Source organism: Vitis vinifera, chromosome 8 (assembly GCF_030704535.1).
Source record: "Vitis vinifera cultivar Pinot Noir 40024 chromosome 8, ASM3070453v1".
Lineage (NCBI taxonomy): Eukaryota > Viridiplantae > Streptophyta > Magnoliopsida > Vitales > Vitaceae > Vitis > Vitis vinifera.
The window spans coordinates 11,740,228-11,758,619 of record NC_081812.1 but is presented as its reverse complement, the minus strand read 5'-3'; the positions used below and the strand labels follow the sequence as shown (position 1 = coordinate 11,758,619).

The following is an 18,392-nucleotide window of genomic DNA, read 5'->3' as shown; positions in this document are numbered from 1 at the left end:
TTATCAAATGGTGAAAAGGGAAAATGTTCTTCAAAGTCTTATGAAGTTCTACCTGCAGAGGGCAAATTCATGGTCAGGTTCATGAAGAAAGTGGATCATCACCTGTTAAGATGAAGATGAGTTTCTATAGATAGCCTGGCAACCAAACTGTGACTAGCAAAACACTGCGCAGAGCAAGGCGCCACTCTCTATTTTTTGACCTTTCCTCGGAGTAGGACAGACACTGAGCTGTGTGAAAAGTAAATCCCAGTTGCAAATATTGATTGAGGTATATTTTTAGTAAAGGTCACAAAAAGTTGCATAAACTTTTACCCGCAGCAGTTACAAAACATTTGCATTTAACTACTCTTTGATCGATCTCTAAGTCCAGAGCCCATGGGGAGTTCAATTTTAATCCCACTTGTACATAAGTATTCCAGATGGCACAGATTGGTAGTGACGATAAACCTCCTCTCCAGCAGACAACAGTATTTGCAAGCTAGCCAACTTGTGTGCTATGGTATATATCTCTGAGGCCTCATGAAATTCTTTCAATCATTTTTGTGATGATGTTTTTTGATGCCTTTTAAGAGTTCCCTCATTCAACCTTTGCCACTCCTCCACCAGACATGCTGCCTTCTGCAACTGTCTCCCTCACAAACCTGGAAAGAAATACCAAATAGCCCTATGATCTCAAGAAAGAAGCTTATGAAAGAAAATAATGCCACCATGCCATCTCTATTTGGCATTTTAGTAGTCCTGACTTGGTCCTTAAGTTTTAATTTCCATTATATACACAGAGTGAAGAACAACTATGACACATTAGAAGAAGAATACTTTACCTCGCCAGTTTGTCTCGGGATGATTGCAAAACATAGATAGACAGAATAACAGACATCACAAGCCCTGTCAGCATCCATAAGAAAAATTAGAAGAAACTAGGGAAAGAACTCTATTCTCTTGTAGTTTTCTAGTGACTTCTTTTATTGATTATGGACTCCATGAGTATGTGCATCTCAAATTCTCAAGAAACAGAAAGAGCTCTAATTAAAGTTAATTCCCCAGATAGAAGTTACGCAATTTGAGAACTTTTAAAAATTCATCGCCTATAGTCAGAAATGACAGTTTCATCTTTATTTCATTGATAAGATGAAGTTGCCTATATAATTAAATGGAGGATATGATGCTAGATGGAGCAAAAATTGTGAGAACTCTCCTAACCAAACCCAACTGGATAGGATTTGAACTTTGCTTTGTCAAGCCATACCCAGTCAATTGCATGGATTGCCGAAAGTCTTCTGGGCATGCAGGCATTCACCAAGTGTACAAAATGGGAAAAGAACTGAAACAGACTCCCTACCCTTTGTTAAGGGGAAACAAGCCCCTAATAACAAATTTTGTCAATCTGAAAAGTACTAGGTGTAGGACTGCTAGGTAATAAGGTTAATTTTCAATTTATGATTGCATTTGTATGTTTTTCTCTTCCTTCTTCTGAACCATTTGTTAATTTTGATAATAAGCAAATTCTAAAGCAACATAAAAACCAAAATGAATATCAACAATTTATATCGGATTCAGTGTAAGTAACATAATTTTAAAAGAAAATACACTTTTATAAAGAGTATAAGAGAACATTTACCATTAAATAATATAAGATTAAAAAAGATCAAGTATATATTAATCATTGATATAAAAGAATAATTAAGTGTTTAAACAAATGAATAGAAACAAATAAAAATAACAAAGTAATTATAAATAAACATAGCATAACAATTAAATAAACATAAACAAGGTATATTATAGTAAATAACATAATTTTAAAAACGAAACATCATTATGAAGAATAATTTTAAAAGAGAATCATCATTATAAAGAGTATAATAGAATATTTCCCAAAACAAAGAATTTAAAAAAAATAGCCAAATAAAAAAAAATACAACTAAAGAATATCAAGTATTCATCAATCATTGATATAGAAGAATAATTAAATATTCTACTTAGTAATATTATTTAATTTTATTTTGACCTATAAAAAAAATTACTGAATTTCATTTCGAAAAAGATATTATTTCTCATTTTCCTATAGTGTCTTTTCTTTATACACTATTTATTGAAATTAAATTTTAAATAATCTAATAAATTTATTATTAAAGTTTGAATCTGAATATACAAAATATTAATATTTTTTACAATAAAATATCATAAAAGTGGGTTTTTTTCATAGATTTCTTCATTCTAAAGAAATCCTGCTATGATATATTATTTTTATTTGTATCCTATGATTTATTATTTCTTATTAGATTGTTCCCTATTAAAAGATTCAACAATTCTTCATCGTTTTTCCTTTTTTCATATTTCTTTTTTATTAAAATCAAAATCGCATTTCATCATATAGCCTTTACTTTTAACTCCATTTTTTAAAATTTTTATCATTCACCATTTTTTTATTCATTTTATTTTCTACTTCAATTATTAAAATTAAATGTATAGTTAAAACTAATATTAAAATAAAATATTATTCATGGTTCTCTTTTAAATTTATTTCCTATAATTATCTATATTAACATTTAACTATTCTTGTTTAAATCAAAATAATTGTAGCCTTGTAGGTATTCACAAATATCTAAACAAAATACAATTATTTTATTTTATTTAAATTTTTTTTTTTATGATAATCGAGGAACTTTCCATAGCCAAGCCCTTAGGACTCTCCATGGGGACCCAAGCCTCGGGGTGTTGACCGCCTCCAACAACCAGTATCAAGTAAATTCACGGTATTATCAGATATAGGATTCGAACCTAGGACCATGTGCCACTTATTGGGATTCAAACAAAGCACAATCTATCAATCACAATATAAAATATCAAACAAAATAAAAGCGAAAATAACTAAGGAAAATAAAATTTTAATTGTTCACATCACAAATAGTCCTCTTTCCAACAAATTCTATACAGATCACGGTTCTAAATTAACTCAAATTAATAAATGTAGTTAAATTATGCATAAAAAAGAAATAAAAAAACCTAAGCAAAACCAAAAACTGTGTGATTAGAACACATGAAGACATAGAAAGGTCAGAGGGGCATTATTTATTTTTGAATGAAGGGTGGAGTATGTGTTATGATGCATGGGTGTCATGTGTGAGAATGCATATCTATAGTTTAAAAAAATGGTGTTTAAATTAGAATTAAAAAAGAAACAAATCACCACAAATCAAACACCACCTAAATCCAATGACCCTCATCTCACCAACACTAATGGTAGTACCTCATCTTACCAAATCCAGCATTGACAAAATTTGTCTCCATCTCAATCTCTCTTTGGTTGATTTTGAAGACTAGAACTCTTGTCACCACCAAGGATGCTGTTTTGATGGGAGAAAGTCTAATCCTACCTTCTACTCTGACTTGTTGTACTGACACTAGTAGTGACAATGGGGTTGACCAACACCCTTGCCCCACATTTACTCATCTGTGAGGATGATGTTGAAGTTGACACGCTTCTGTTTGCTTCATTAATTCTCAATGCTCTATGTTTCTGGTAATGATAACATTATTTAGTAAAACAACCCATAATTTGATTATCAAAGATATAGAACATTGAGGATTGATGAAGTAAGCAAAAATACGTTAGCATCAACATCATCCTCATGGATGAGTGGATGTGGGGTAGGGGCAATGGTCACCCCATTGTCGCCACCAATATGAGTGTAGGAAGGTGAAGCAAAAGGTAGGAGTGGACTTTCTCCTAATAAAACAACATCATTGGTGGTGCTATGAACTTTAGCACCTGAAACAAGAGTTGTGGTCTTTAGAATCAACCAGAAAGAAACTAAAATGGGGACCAATTCTATCAACATTAGATTTCAATGAGATGAGGTGGTACCATTAGTGTTGTTGGGGCGGGGTGAGATGGGGGCCAATGGATTTAGGTGGTGATTGATTTGTAGGGATTTGTTCCTTTTTGAATTCTAATTCTAGGCACCATTTTTTTAAACAACATATATGCATTTTTACACATGATGCCCATGCATTATAACACTTGTACTTCAATGTGACACATGTACTCCATGGTACTCCACCCTTTGTTAAAAAATAAATAATGCACCTTTGACCTTTTTATGTCTTCTTGTGCTTTGATCACAAGATTTGTTACCTTTTTTTTATTCTAATTCTAGGCACCCTTTTTCTTAAACTTCATATATGTTTTTTTACACATGACGCTGTTGCATCATAACACATGTACTTTAACGTGACATGTCTACTCCATGGTACTCCACCCTTTGTTAAAAAACAAATAATGCACCTTTGACCTTTTTACGTCTTCTTGTGCTTTGATCACAAGATTTGTTACCTTTTTTTATTCTAATTCTAAGCACTCTTTTTTTTAAACTTCATATGTGTTTTTTTACACATGACGCTGTTGCATCATAACACATGTACTTTAATGTGACATGTGTACTCCATGGTACTCCACCCTTTGTTAAAAAATAAATAATGCACCTTTGACCTTTTTACGTCTTCTTGTGATTTGATCACAAGATTTGTTACCTTTTTTTATTCTAATTCTAGGCACCCTTTTTTTTAAACTTCATATATGTTTTTTTACACATGACGTTGTTGCATCATAACACATGTACTTTAATGTGAAATGTGTACTCCATGGTACTCCACCCTTTGTTAAAAAATAAATAATACACCTTTGGCCTTTTTACGTCTTTTTGTGCTTTGATCACACGGTTTGCAGTTCTGCCTAGATATTTTAATTTATATAATTTGACGGATAGAGGACTATTTGTGATGTGGACAATTGAAATTTTATCTCTCTTGGTTTTATTCATTTTTGTGTTGTTTGATACTTTAGGGATTGATAGACTATGCTTTGTATAGATATTTTTAAAAACCTACAATTATCACAACCATGTTTTTCTTTTTTCTTTTTAATTATTATTATTATTATTATTATTTTTGTGTTGTGTTTGGGTAATTATAAACCGTGTAGACTAAAAAACTGTTCCCGTCTTTTCAAAATTTGAATTTTTTGAGGTGTGTTTGGAGAGGTAGAACCATAGTAGAAAAAAGGGAAACCATAAACTATAATTGATAATTACATTTATTTTAGTAACAATAGTATATTTTTTAAAATAATTATATCACATGTTCAACAAACTAACTACAATTAGATAAAAGAAATTCAATTAATATCAAAATTTTAAGTTTACTTCTTAAATACAAATATCAACAATTGTAAAATATTTATCAAATAAATAAAAATTGAGATATAAACTTTTGCAAACCTAAACTCTCACCATGAGAGAATTTGCCAATTAAGAGACATAAATGAATTGAAAATGTGAAGTGAAAGTTTAATTTTTATAAGAAAGCAAAAACATAGTTATGACATATCTTAAATAAGGAAAAGTTAAATATTAATAAGAATCAATATAGAAAATAAATTTAAAGGTAGAATTATTGAAAATTTTGAATAAAAACCAATGAAGGAATGCATATGAAATGAAAATAATGATATATAATAATAGCTTTAATGGTTACTTAAGCAAAACAATAATATTTTGTATAAGATTTATTAATTCATTATAAGACTCAATTTCAATGGCTAAAGTGCAAAGGGAAGAAATATTATAAGATAGGAACAACATTTTATTAGCTATAAATTTGACTATAATAATTGAACTAGAAAATAAAAGAAATAATAAACAAAATTGATAAATAACAAAAGTAAAAAAATAGGGAGAAGTTAAAAATAAAGGCAATACCATGAAATGGCATTGTGATTTTAACAAAAAGGAATTATGAAAAAAGGAAAAAACAATAAAGATTATTTTGATTTAAATAAGAAGAATTAAGTATCAATATAGATAATTGCATAACTTTAAAAGAGAATAATTGAATAACATTTTATTTTAATATTAGTTTAAACTATAAATTTAATTTTAATAATTGAAGTAGAAAGTAAAGGAAATAATAAAATAATTGGTGAATAATAAAAAAATATGGAGGATTTAAAAATAAAGGGAATACGACAAAATCCAATGATGATTTTAATTAAAAAAAAACATGAAAAGAAGGAAAAGAGGTAAAAATTATTTTCATTAAAATAAGAATAATTAAATGTTGATATAGATAATTAAAGGAAATGAATTAAAAAACAGAGAATTAGTGATTTTTTTTAATAGGGAATGATAAAAGAGTAAATATAATCTAACAAAAAATAATAAATCATAGGATATAAATGAATATAATTCATTGTATAAGGATTTCTTTGGTATGAAAAAATCTATGAAAAATGCCCACTTTTATGGTATTTTATTATAAAAAAATGTTTATATTTTGTACATTTAGAATTAAAATTTAATAATAAATTTATTAAATTATTGTAAAATTTAATTTCAATCAATAGGAGCATAAAGAAAGACATAATAAAAAAATGAGAATAATATCTTCTTTGGAATCAAATTAAATATTATTACTAATTATCTATTACAAGAGAAATATAAAACATATTTATTTGTTTAGAATATTTAATTGTTTTTCTATATCAATAATTGATATATATTTTATTTTCTTTGGTTATATTTTTACATTTGACTATTTTTCTATAATATTTATTTAGGTAAAAGTTCTCTTATATACTTTATAGCGATATTTTCTCTTTTAAAATTATGTTATTTACAACAATATACCTTGTTCATATTTATTTGTGTTTATTTATAATTATTTTGTTATTTTATTTTTTTCTATTCATTTGTTTAGAAAATTTGATTATTATTTTGTATTAATGATTAATAAATATTTGATTTTCTTTAATTGTATGTGTTAGGTTTCACCATTTTCTATAATATTTTTTCTGGTAAATGTTCTTTTATACTTTATATAAAAATGTTTTCTCTTTTAAATTTATGTCACAACAATATAACTTGATATTTATTTTGATTTTTATATTGTTTTAGGATTTGTTTATCATCAAAACAAACAATATGGAACCAAATTGTTCAAAGAAGAGGGAAGAAAAAAGCATAAAAATGCAACCATAAATTGAAAAATAACTTTATTACTTCACAGTCCTGTGGACCACACCTAGTTATTGTAAATAGGTCAATAAATCAGGACAAAGAAAGAGTCCCAACAAATTGCATTGTTACTTTTTTGCCCTTGTTTACCCTTTTTTATGTTAGTGCCAGAAGATGTTTTGCATTTTTATATAGGAGCAATGGTATTATTGTAAATATGTCAACAGATCAGGACAAAGAAACAGTCACAAAAAATTGTCATGGCTTTTATTATAGACTAGATATTTAAGAGTTCAAGCCAACCAGACATTTACAACAAACTGAAGGCAGAAAAAACTGTATAACACATAGAAATGGATGTTAATGGTGATTAGACAAATTTATGTTTAATGTGGTACCATGCAATTTATGAAGAAAGTCTCCTAAACCAAGAATGAAAAAATCAATATCATAGCAAGAAAGCATGATCTCCACAGGTAATCAAGACACTGGTTTTAGTTACTGAAACAATTAGTATTGAAAGGAACTGTTTTAATTGTCTGATAGCATTTTATTTTTTAAAACACGTTAATGCAGCTAATAATCAATTTTGGTGACTGAAAAAAAGTATAAACATTACTGTATATATGTATATATTTTTTTTGATAGGTATAAACATTACTATATATAAGACATCAGCCATCATCATTGAGCAGAAATTTTCACCTGATCCAAATAGAACGTAAAACCCAGAAGTCACATCTATCTCTGATTGCTCTTCCCTGTCATATGCAAGAACATAGACTCAACTACAGTGTTAATGTGTAAAGGCACTGGGAAAATAAATTTCTAAGGCATCATATGCACATTACAGAATATGTGCAAAGCCCTATAAGTGGAATATCCTTTGGGGTTATTCTGTCCTTAACAGATCTGGTGCAGCCTTTTACTTCCAAGGCTTTACCTAAAATGATGTTTCAAAACACTTCCCTTATGCATACAAAATTAAAAATCCAAGAGAAAAGAAGTGAGCAACTGTAATTTCGTTGTACTTTTTCATTCATATTTGAGTAAATTGAAAAGAAAAATTGGATTAAAGCGCATCAGAAAATTTTTCACATATCAAAACATGTAGATCATCACTAAGAAGCTTCTCAGGATGGTTATCCAGGTTGTTGAACAATTGGAAGGCTTCATGTTCATGATAAATTACCATTAAATTGGACTGGTTCAGTACACATGGATGAAACTTATAAAATATTCCTTCTAGCTCAACATGAACCCAGAAGGTTGTACAACTTAATCCCCCCCCCCAACAGAATGATCCACAACACCATATTACTGAAGCATAACTAGATAATTCTCAGTGAATGAGTTTTTGCTTAATTTCATCAAGAAAAAATAATTTTGATCCCAATGCATGTAACTAAAAGAGGAAACAAGAAGAAAATAAATAAAATAAAAATGAAGGAGGAAAGAAATAAATGAAATGCTATAACACAAACCATGTATATCTGACAAGCACATGTTTTGGCCAATGTTCTGGATTCCAAAACTGTGTACGAATATTTGGGTGAATCTCAACATCTGCACAAGCAAAGATATGTAAAAACTGTGATCAAACCCAATGAGGACTAGTAAATGAACTCACACAAATTACTTGAAACACTTCTTGCATCCTGCCAGATACTATTTTTTTTTTTATAGATAAACACAGAAAAATTATATTAAAAGAAGGGAGCAAGAAGGCAACCCGAAACATACAGGAAGTATACACGAGGAGCCCCACAACAAAAAACACAAGGAAGCATACACTCACCAACCCTCAAATAGAACCCAACCAATTAACAAAGTTAATTAAGGAGCGGGGTTCTCCATCTAAACAAGACTTAGACCAAGAGAAAAGATTACAAACGAAGGAGATTTTCAATCTTTGGATCGACAAAACCTCATTATAAAAAACTATCCTATTTCTTTCTTTCCAAATCGTCCAAAATAAACAAAGGGGAGCTGCCCGCCAAGTCTTCCCACGCTTCTTGTCCACAAAGGAAGCGGACCAACCAAGGAGAGTGTCTCTAACCGTAAGCGGAAGGACCCAATTAACCCTAAACAACGAAAACACAAGATTCCACAACACCCTTGCCTTAGGGCAATGAATAAGGACGTGGTTTATTGTCTCCTCGTCATCACAACATAAGAAGCATCTGTTTGCTAAAATCCAGCCCCTCCTTTTGAGTTGATCTTGGGTTAGCACCTTCCCCCAAGAAGCTTCCCAAGCAAAAAAACCCACCTTAGTAGGCACGCAAGGGCTCCATATGATTCTCCACGGAAACGGGACTGCACCACCAGAATCAAGAGTATTGTAAAGGGATTTTACAGAGAAAATCCCATTCTTAGAAGCATTCCACAACACTCTATCCTCCATCCCAACATTAAGCCTCTTTCCTTGAAGGAACGAAAGGAGACTCGCCACCGCCTCCAACTCCCAGTCATTAAAAGGTCTAGAAAAACAAGGATACCATCCCCCCGCATCCCCCATAGAATCCCAGCAATCCGCTACCCACGCATCTTGAGAGACCGCAAAGGCAAACAAAGAAGGAAAAGCCTCACATAGGGGAATGTTTCCACACCAAATGTCCTTCCAAAATTTCACCCTTCTACCATCCCCTACAGTGAAGAAAACGTTTTTAAACATCAGAACGCCTTCCTTTCTAATTTCCTTCCACAACCCTACCCCATAACCTTCCCTAACCTCACGAGAGATCCACCCTCCTCCTTCTTCCCCATACTTCGTGCTGATAATAAGCTTCCAAAAAGACTCTCTTTCAGCCGCAAAGCGCCAGCTTCATTTACACAACAGGGCCCTATTAAGGATAGAAAAATTTCTAATCCCCAAGCCACCCTTCATTTTATGAGAGCGAACCACATCCCACTTTACAAGATGAGGCCTCTTCTCCAACGCACCCCCACCCCAAAGGAAATCCCTTTGGATTTTCTCAAGCCTCAATCTTACAACTCTTGGAATACACATCAAGGACATAAGATAGATCGGCATGCTAGCCAAAGTGCTCCGAATGAGAGTGATTCTCCCCCCCTTAGAAATGAACTGCCTTTTCCACAAAGCGAGTCTCTTCCTCATCCTTTCTTCCACACCATCCCACACAACCACCGATTTGTGAGGAGCACCTAGAGGCAGCCCCAAATAAGTGGAGGGAAGAGAACCCACTTTGCAACCCAATGCAGAAGCCAAGACCTCAACATTCTCAACTCTTCCCACCGGCAAAATTTCGCTCTTGTTCAAATTGATGTTCAGACCAGAAATGGCTTCAAACCACATTAAAAGCCAGCTTAGAACAACCATTTGGTCTTGGGAATCCTCACAAAAGACCAACGTATTATCTGCGAATAACAGGTGAGATACTTGAATCCCATTTCCACTCCTACCCCTTAACCTGCAGCCGAACAGGAAGCCCTCCCTAACTGCTTTGTTAATGAGGCAGCTTAAGGCCTCCATTCCTAAGACAAACAAGTAGGGGGAAATGGGGTCCCTTTGCCTTAACCCTCGAATGCTCTGGAAGAAACCCACAGGCGAACTGTTAATCAGAACTGAGAAGGAAGTAGTGGAGATGCACCACCTGATCCAGCTAACCCACTTCTCCCCAAAACCCATTTTTTGCATCACTGACATCAGAAAATCCCAGTTAATATGGTCGTAAGCCTTCTCTAGGTCCAGTTTGCATAACACACCAGCTTCATCCCCTTTCAGCAGCGAGTCTATGGCCTCGTTAGCAATTAACGCTGCGTCAAGGATTTGCCTTCCTTCAACAAAGGCATTTTGGGTAGGAGACACCACCTTACTCACTACTTTCTTCAGCCTATTGGCTAGGACCTTGGTGAGAATCTTGTACAGACCACCCACCAAGCTGATGTGTAACGCCCAAGTTTTCTTTTTAAAGGGTAATTTAGGAAATTCTTAATAATGATATTAAATTAATTAATTAATTAATTTAATAAAATGGAAGAGGGGTGAAAAGGTAATTTTACAAATAATACCCTATGTATAAATAGAAAATTCTCTTCTTCCTGTTCTTTTTTTGAATCGTATTCCTGTTCGCAGAGAGTTTCCAGATAACGTGAAGTTGAGGTCAGATTTCAAGGTTTGAAGAACAAACCTTAATAGGTAAGTTTCCAACCCCTAGATTATTATTTTAGATTCATTAGTTAATGTCAAGCACATTAGATATATTTTTTGGAAAACCCCAAATCTAGATTAGGGTTAGATTATTTTTTTAATTCGTTTTAATATCAAATAGTGAAAATTTAAGATTTTGATTTATTATTGGAATTGGGGAGATCTTAAGTTTTTTTATTAGAAAAAAAAAAAAAGATTCCTGTGAAGATTTCGATTTAGATTAGGGTTAGTTTATTATTATTATTATTATTTTATTTCGTTTTAATATCAAAATAGTGAAAATTTAAGATTTTGATTTACTGTTGGAAATTGGAAATTCTTAAGCTTTTAGAAAAAAAAAACCTGGAAGACGCGTGTGCACACTGTAGAATTGGAGAATGGCTTAAGGATTAAAAAAAAAAAAAAAAAATAGAGGACGCGTGTGCTCACTGGAATTGGAGAATGAAAAAAAAAATAATATAATATATATATGGGGTGTGGGTATGTGTACGGATGGATGAAGAGTGTTGTTAGTTAATATATATATATATATATATGTCTATTGTTTGTTGGCAATAATGGAGTATTGTTGGGAATAAAGTTTATGTTTAAAAATAAAAATAAAAATGAGAGAATAGAAGTTTTAAATAAAAAGGAAGTAAAGATTTTTTTTTATATTATAATTATGAGCGTAAGTTAATAAATAACATAGAAATTAATTATTGAAATAAATTATAGTTTAATTAAGTTGTGTCTCAAGAAATAAATTTTAAAATAAATAAATAAATAAATAAATTCAATTTTATATGAATTAGAAATTTATTAATTTTTAAAATATGAATAGATTAAATTACCTTTCATAAATATATAAAAAAATAATAATAATTTGAATACCTAAAATTTTAGGATTGTCAAACCTATAATTTTAGATAAATAGTAATAATTGTTCCTCTTATGTTTTGTTGGGTGAAGAGTAGATTTTTAGGATTATTTTTCTCCAAAGTTTTTGAGGACTTCTTTTGAGGTAAGGGAAATTAATGCAGTTGTTAAATTCCCCTTTTTAAACAATTTTTATATATATATACATTATTTGAAAACGTTTGAGTTATATTCCGTTTTATGCATGGATCAAACCTGTTTTACATGAAAAGTATGTTAGAATTTTATATTATGTTTTTGACAAATAAATGTGGAGATATTATATGTTGTAAATTTGAATAAATGAAATAAATATTTGACTCTGGTTTGTTTGGCCCTTGTCAACGGAATATAATAGTTGACTTTTGGCCCTTGTCAATGGGATACAATAATTGACCTTTACATTTCTTGGTGGGGAATGTAATTGATTTGAACCCCAACCTCTAGGGGTTTCGGTTAGAGGTTACTAGTACTAGTAGTGTTTGGTTCCGTCCACCTTAAAGGAACAATTTGAGGCTAGCCACCCATTTGAAAAGTCCCACCTAACTGGGCAACCCTTTGATGTTTGATGACCAGAGTAAAATAAATTATTGGAATGTTTTGACTGAATTTGTTATAAAATTGTTTGAATCAGAAATAAACGCATATAGTTAGAAATTTTGAATGTATTGGCAAAAAAAAAAAAAAAAAATTTACTCACAGCTTTATGAAAATGATTGATTACAATATCTCCTATTTTGCAAGTGAGTTTGAAATATTTGATCCATGGACTGCATTAATATTCCTTATTGGGCTGTGAGCTCATTCCCATTTGTTGACTACTTTTCAGGTACCCTTAGTTCGGGTGAGGAGTGATGGCTAGGCTGGGAATGGTCATCATTAGAATTTGACTTAGGATTTTATATTGGATTTTGTTTAACTGTTAGTTGTGTTCATTTGGATCTTTTGGTATTTGGAAGTTATTTGGATATTGATCCTTCAAATTTTATGTTAGATCAAAGTTGAGTTTTGGAGATTTTGAAATTTGTTCTAGTACTTGAATTGTTTAAGTTTGCAAATATTTGGACAATGGATTTTGGATAGTGGATGTTTTAGTTTTGAAATTGAATTTTGAGGATTTTAGATTTGTTCCGCTACTCTGAATAGGTACTTGGTAATTGGTAACTTCCGATTACAAGATAAGTGTTTGGGTCAGGTTACACTGTAAGCCTTCGGGTTTGAAGTGTGAAATGACCATCACGCCCTTGGAGTGGGTCTTGGGGCATGACATGATGGGTCTATAGTCACGTAAATCCTCAGCCCCACCTTTCTTGGGGACTAAAACCAGGAACGTGGAGTTAAGACTTCTAACGAATTTCCCCCTCTCAAAAAAATCCTTAAAGAAGCCCACTATTTTGTCTTTGACAAAATCCCAACAAAACTACCAGAAAGCAATGGGAAATCCATCCAGTCCAGGAGCCTCGTCCTCATTCAGCTCCGATAGGGCCAGATACACCTCTTCCAAGGAAAACATCTCCTCCAGCCTAGCAGCCTCCTCTCTCCAATATTCTATCAAACTCCATGCTGCTCATACTCGAGTGCCAGCCACCAGGATCCGATAACAGGTCCTGATAGGCCCTCACCACTCCCCTTTGAATTTCATGATCTTCTGAAAGCCAGTTACCATTGACTTTAATCTTTTTCAAACAATTCCTTCTACTGTTAGAGTTTGCCATCTTATGAAAGAATCCCGTGTTCTTATTGCCCACTTTTTAAACTCCTCCTTGGCCTCCTTTCTAGCCTCTAACTCCTACTCGTTTAACGCTCACTACCTCTCCTGATCATCACAAAAAGAAACTTTGCCCAAAGCCATCCTCAAGTTCACCCCCACTTTACCAAAGACTTCCTTATTCCAATTCTTCAGCTTAACTTTTAAGGCCTTTAGTTTTTCTGAGAGGACAAAGCTATAAGATCCACTGTAATTAAAGCCTTGCCACCAGCCCTTCAGAAGCTCCTTAAATCCCTCCTCCTTCAACCACATATTCTCAAAACAAAAAGGAATAGGACCTCTCCTAACTCCACCCCCATCTAACAGGATTAGGGAATGGTCAGACACAGGCCTTGGGAGTGTGCACTGAGACACTCCACTAAAATGGTTTTCCCAGTCCTCCGAAATCAGGAAACGATCCAGTCTTGACTTGGATTGGCCATTCAACCCCCCACTCCACGTATAAGGACCCCCCTGAAGAGGCAAATCTCTTAAAGCCAGCTCATCTAGCACTTCTGAAAACCTTCTCATAGAACCAGATAATCCTGCCAGATACTATTATTAACAGTATTTGTTAAGATTGTGGATAGGTGGTTCACACAACACAGCTATGTATCCAAAAACAAAAACTTCCATATATTGTCACTTTATCTGATTATTTCTCAAAGAATAAAAAATCCAAAAAGGAGAAAATAAAGAAACAATAAGCAGAGTGACCATATGTTGTGCACATACTACATTGAAGAAGCATAAGGACCATTTTACAAGAGCATGTATGTTATTGAATTAAATTCACTATCATGTTTCTTTACAATCTTCCCTTAAAATAAAATATGAAGACTAAGGTGGTATTTGTTTTCTGACTAAATAGAAAAAGTTAAAATATTCGGTTTTTCCTATTCAACTAAAAATAACTTGTTGATATCAACCAACATAATTAAAGTGAACTTATTATCAATAGGTTCAATTTAGTTATGTTTATTAATATTAACATGTTATTTTTAGTTGAATGGAAAACACTAAAATATTTAGCTTTTTCTATTCAGCCAAAAAACAAACACCACCTAACTCTTTTTTTTTTTTTTTTTCATGTTTAATGTATTTAAGGTTATCAACTCTTTTGAGGCTCTTGTTCATACATGTTTGTTCTTCACCAAGCCATGACTGCATCTAAGAAGATAAGCATATAAAATGGACATGACAGTAAGTAGGCTTTTGTTCTCATGAGTTTGCAACATCCCTAGACAAATTGAGATGATCATTCCCCTTCCTTGATTCATCAAATCCTAACTTTTAAGATATACATTTCACCCCTTGCTAAATAATCTTCCAATTTATCTACAATGTTTACCCTGTCTAAATTTGAACACGTTGAAAGATCAAGATTATTCAAACCTACGTAATATCTCCATGTCCTCTAACAAGTCTATTACTTCTCTTCGAAATCACAAAAAATCCATCTATTGTGAACCTTCAATTTAAACATGACAAAACTCAACCTACTACTGAATTTGAAAGCCTCCCTATCCTCTAACCAGCATTCCATCTGCCTGTAATGATCCAATTAAGACATGTCACCTGATAAAGAAAGTCAACAAAACAAATACACATTGCAGTCTTTCACCAATACAAAGATAGGGGAATGAAAATCAACATGACATGTCCCTTCAGTCAACATTTTGAGGCACCAAAGCATGAGGCATAGCAACCTAAAGCAAGCCCTTCCAAAGTTTGATTGGGGGAATTGGAGCCCTCGCTACTGGACCAAGACTGCATGACAACCAGCTTTTGTCACCTGTTGCCATGCAGTCTTATGTTGAAATGCCCACCCTGGAGATCAATAGGGATGACCGAATTTCTTGGCTTGGGTGTTGAAATAAGGAATTATCTCACCAAAACATGCCTCCCTCATGCAGGGGTTGTGGCTTCTTACTTGGTCTATCATATGTGAGCAAGGAGCTTCATTGTCCTTGGGGTTATCATGGTTGGGCTCAACCTATACACCCTTCAAAGCCACCAGAGTTACCCAGCTAGGCCCATAGAACTTACACGTATTAGACATGCAACACTTGCATTTAGAGGCTACCCATTGCCAATGGTGATCATAGTTGAATGGGCTACAGCTCCTCCATGTGAAAAACCTCTATATAAGCCCCAAAGAGGCTAATCTGGATTACATCTTGATCCTAATTATAGACAATATGTTCACTAGAATTGGACATTGCTGCAAGTATCATTCACCTCTTTCTCTAGTTGCCCCTACTCTCCACACAAGAAACATAACCAACATGTATATATATATATATATATATATATATATAGGAGCTGTTCAATTATGTAAAACTACACTGAATGACTACAAGATGAAGGGCTCAAGTGTTTCAAGTTTAAAGATTATTAGGTGCTGGAGTGGGGGGTGGGGTAGGTTGTGTATCAGTGATTTAACAGAAAAATTGGTTGCATAATTAGTAACTAGAATCTGTTTAGCTGGCACCCAAGGTCAGCTAGGGCTAGCATAAGGCAATCAAGCACTAGAAATAGACAAACAAAGACATCATATCACTTTAAACTTTGAAGTGACTGATAATACGATACTTTTAATATTGTGATACCAACACTTTGCAACTTTAATAGAAAACCACAAGTATTTGAATAGAAGGGAAATGAAAGAAGTTAATTAGAAAGAGACAGAAGTCAATTAGAATAATATCACATACAATGGTGAGGCATATCCACAACTTTTGCAACGACACCGTGTAAATCATTCCCTGAGTACCTCTGCATAACAATGAAGTAGCCACAAATTCCACAAAATGTGAGATGAGTAAATTCATAATAAAAATTATAAAATTACCATATTCTGTGTTTTCATTAAGCAGAAATTTCTTCACAGTCACTATCCGTATTCAAAAAATGAAACAGTATGAAAGCAGATTATCTTAGTGATCCTATGCTTACCAAATGCACATCAATCATTGGAACCTCAGAACTCTTCCGATTTATCAGAAGAAGCCATGGAATCAGAAATTTTTCTCTTCCAACTTGAAATGAACTGTAGAAGAACAATTTCTAATCATCAACTGAGTCATAGGCAACATGAGAAGTAACAATACATATAGAAGTCCAAGAATTTTCAAAGAACACCATTGGGGTTGGGAACTCCAACTAGGATCCAGATATATTTGTTAAATCCAATTTTAAAAAACAAAATAATATGCCAACCCAACTTTGAGTCATATCAATTTGGACTTCATTCTTATTTTAAAACTAGAACAACCAATTCCCAGTAGAACTCCTCAAACAAGAGGAAGAAAACATAAATTCACACAGAAATTCCCTTACATTTTGTACGGATCAGCACCAGTATAACCGGTTGGCTTCTGTATAGGAATCAACACCTATATAGTAAAGAACCAAAAATACATAAATAGATAATAAAAATGGCGTAGAAATGAAAAACATGAGATGTACGGTAGCAACAACAACAAAGAAACAAAAGCCCTAATTGACAGATTCAAGAGAACGGTACCTCGCGATTTACAGCAAAAATTGGGCAGTGTTTACCCACCACGTCGTGCCAAACAGTCCTCGACTGAACAACAGTATATCAAAAAATCAATGAACGCATGAGTCAATAAACAGATATTGAAAATGTAAACACCTAGACAGAGAGATTGAAAGGGATTTTGGAGAACACACCGAATGATATTGACCCATCTTGCTCATTGGGACGATGTCTCCTGGCCTGTAAGCACTACAAAACAGAGGCAGTGACAGAAACAGGAGCACCAATATCGATTCCATTGTTCTTCCATTCATGGCGATTCCGCAATTTCTTGCTATCGCCGTTGCGATTCTGCTAAATTTTGGCTTCGCCAGGACTAGATCCTTCGATCAGCTGAACTGTGAAGAAAGGAGACTGGGCCTGCAAAGTGTAGCCCATGGACCGACTGGCCTTATTGATTACTGGCCCAGATCCTTGCAACATCCATATTATTCAAATTTGAAAAAATAGAATATCAAAATTAACAAAATAAAGTATGAAAATGACATTCCTTTTAAACCCACCTTTTACAAGTATTTTATATTAATAAAATAAACAAAATAAAGTATGGAACATATATATCATTTTAATTTTGCATTTATAATTTATAAGTGTGGGATGATTGTTTTATTAACTCTACTAGTCATTAGCAAGTGCATAGATGAATGAAAGAACTTATTACCTAGATATAGATCTCATAGGTGTCAAATAGCTCAACTACTTACAAAGTACTAGGATGTACATTTTTGTCAGAAAACTTTGTTAGGTTTAACCATTTTGTAACTATCATATAAACATATCAATCACATTTATGTTAAACAGTCACCCGTTATTACCTCAACTAAAAATAGGAGTGAGCAGACATGAAAATGATATTTTGTTACAAGCATACTGTATAGCTATAAATATAAGAAATCGTGAAAGAATAAGGGGCTTTTTGGCTAACTCAAGTTTGGAGTTCTTATGTTTTGGCATCATCTATGGGAAACAAAGATTCAAAAAAGGTCCGAAGAGTAGAAGTAG

The 18,392-nt window shown here is 32.8% G+C and overlaps 1 protein-coding gene across 1 annotated transcript; it reads right to left on the bottom strand.

Moving 5' to 3' along the window:
* Positions 1-233: 233 nt before the first annotated feature.
* LOC100249981 (uncharacterized) lies at positions 234-17,807 on the bottom strand. The gene is made up of 9 exons (XM_002270435.5): positions 17,525-17,807; positions 17,355-17,417; positions 17,168-17,223; positions 16,784-16,877; positions 16,543-16,603; positions 8,495-8,576; positions 7,716-7,771; positions 822-885; positions 234-641 (listed from the first exon to the last, which is right to left on the bottom strand). Exons 1-9 carry the CDS (start codon positions 17,642-17,644, stop codon positions 578-580), a joined length of 660 nt encoding a protein of 219 aa, XP_002270471.1. The 5' UTR covers positions 17,645-17,807; the 3' UTR covers positions 234-577.
* Between the last annotated feature and the right edge of the window lie 585 nt (positions 17,808-18,392).